General features: G+C 44.5%; 1 protein-coding gene across 1 annotated transcript; it reads right to left on the bottom strand.

The window, feature by feature from the left end:
- Window positions 1-539: 539 nt before the first annotated feature.
- Window positions 540-2,216, bottom strand: LOC138868591 (uncharacterized). Its single transcript, XM_070146151.1, has 2 exons — window positions 1,511-2,216; window positions 540-1,237 (listed from the first exon to the last, which is right to left on the bottom strand). Exons 1-2 carry the CDS (start codon window positions 2,214-2,216, stop codon window positions 540-542), a joined length of 1,404 nt encoding a protein of 467 aa, XP_070002252.1.
- Window positions 2,217-2,522: the final 306 nt, after the last annotated feature.

Raw genomic sequence — 2,522 nt, 5'->3', positions numbered from 1 at the left:
TGGTTCCATTAGAACTTCACGGCCTGGTGTAGTGTAGAATCCACAGCTCCAGCAGCATGTATCCAAGGCTGTCCCAGTAAAAGATTATACGTAGCAGATATGTCGAATACCTGAAACTCAATATCAAACCAAGTCGGGCCCATCTGCAAACAAAGGTTAATTTCCCAAATTGTGGCCCTTTGAGACCCATCAAATGCTTTCACATTCATACTCCCTGCTCATATCTTATGGAAATCTTTATCCAACCTTTTTAGAGTAGTCAACGGACAAATGTTGAGGCTAGAACCCCCATCTATTAGGACTCTGACTATGAATTTGTCCTCAAACTGTACTGTGATATGCAGTGCCCTGTTGTGACTTAGTCCTTTAGGTGGTAGTTCATCTTCGTGAAAGGTGATCTTGTGGCTTTCCAGTACTTGCCCTACCATGTTGGCCATCTCTCCACTGGTGATGTTGTTGGGCACGTACACTTCATTCAACACCTTCATTAGAGCATTTCTATGCGTCTCAGAATTCTGTAGTAGTGATAGAATGGATATCTAGGCGGGAGTTTTGTTCAAATGATTAACGACAGAGTATTCTCTTGCCTGTACTTTCCTCCAAAGATCATCTAGACCAGTTTCAATGATGGGTTGTTTGGCTGTAGCTTCCTTGCTTGTTCCTCCCAAATTTTTGGGTGTATAGATTTTTCCAGTTCTGGTCATCCCCTGTGTTGCACCAGACTCTTCCATTTTTTCTTTTCCTTTTCTCCTAGCTTCGGCAACATAATACCAAGGTATGGCGTTGGAATTGAAGGGTGGTGTGGATGCTACCGTCAGAGTGAAGGGTGTCGCTACTTCTACTTCAAATGGAGTTGGTGTAGTCGCATGTGCTGTCACTTTGATTTCAAACAGAGCTGATGCAGCTACTTCAACTTTGACCGGTGGCTGTATCTGTACCACAATAGGAGTGAGTGTGACTGCAGGTTTCTTAGAGTCGTCACCTTCCCGAATAAGCCCAATTGACCCTTCAGGATCCCATTCTTCATAAGTTTCTATCACATTTACTGCTTCACCCCTATGATCTGGGAGGGGATTGTTGCGGACATTGGGTGTAACTTCCTTTGCTTGTATGACTTTGGTATTAATCAGGGTCTGAATCTTGTCTTTCAGAGTGCGGCATTCATTAATAGTATGCCCCTTCATGCTGGAATGGTACGCACTTGTTTTGTTCGGGTTGACCCATTGGGAGGAGTTTTCTATAACGACAACGGGAATAAGGGGGACATATCTGGCAGCCTTCAATCTTTCATATAGCTGGTCGATGGGCTCAGCAATAGGGGTGTATTGTCTGGGCGGCCTGCGATCGAAATTGGGTCTGGGTTTTTGATAGTTTTGATGGGTTGGTGGTGAATGGTAATAGGCTGGCTAGGTGTTATAAGAGTGGTAGGTGGTAGCGGATTGAGGATATCTGGGAGGTGAAGGTTGGTATGTGGGTGGAGGTGTTTGGTATGTGAGTGGAGATTTTGGACCTTGGGCCACCATCACTGCCCCTACTTCTTTCTTCTTTGATATACCCCCTGACTGTAATGCTTTGTTCATAGCCTGCAATGCCTCAAAATTGGTTACTATCCCACTCTTGATCCCTTCTTCAATCCTTTCCCCGAGTTTGATGATGTTGGAGAATTTTTGATTTTCGATAACCATTAAGCTTTCATAGTATTGTGGATCCTTGGCCCTGACAAAGAATTTGTTCATCTGCTCTTCTTCTAGTGCCGGCCTGACCTTTGCAGTTTTTGACCTCCATCGAGTAGAATACTCGCAAAAAGTTTCCATTGGTTTCTTTTTGAGGTTCTGTATGTAGAAGACATCCAATGCATTCTCTATATTAAACCTGAATCGGTCCATGAAGTCCGATGCCATGCTTACCAAATTAACCCACTTCTTGGGATTTTGACTGATATACCAAGATATGGTGTCTCCAGTGAGACTCCTCATGAATAATTTCATGCAAATTCTTTCATCTTTCCCAACTCCCATGAGCTTATCACAGTATGTCCTCAAATGCACCTTCAGGTCACCCGTTCCATCAAACATCTCGAACTTAGGAGGTTTGTAACTCTCCGACAGTTCTACATCTGGCTGAATGCATAGATCCTCGTAATTCAGACCCTCAATTCCTTTGCCTCCTTCAACACCCTGGACGTGGCTTGTGAGCTTCTTGAGCTCCTCCGCCATATTCTTAATGAGCAGGTCCTTCTCGGCGGATTCTGGAGTGTATTAGATTGGTTGATTAGAGTGGGGTAAGGTTTCCATGTATATGGGATTATTTTGGTGGGTGTCGGGGGTTGGAGTGTAGTGGTGATCATTAGTTGAATTTTGCGGATCAGGGATAGGTTGTGGGGTATTTTGAGGAGTATGGTAAGTGGTTTGTGGGTATTGAGTCGGGAGATGCTGGTGTTGAGGATGAGTCGGTACTGGTGGAGGATTAGGATTTTGGGGAGGTGTTGCGTATTGCTGGGGTGCAAGAGGATTTTGCGGACG

The sequence above is a fragment of the Nicotiana sylvestris genome, chromosome 5 (assembly GCF_000393655.2).
Source record: "Nicotiana sylvestris chromosome 5, ASM39365v2, whole genome shotgun sequence".
NCBI lineage: Eukaryota > Viridiplantae > Streptophyta > Magnoliopsida > Solanales > Solanaceae > Nicotiana > Nicotiana sylvestris.
The sequence above is the reverse complement of the archived record's forward strand: the minus strand, read 5'-3'. Positions and strand labels throughout refer to the sequence as shown.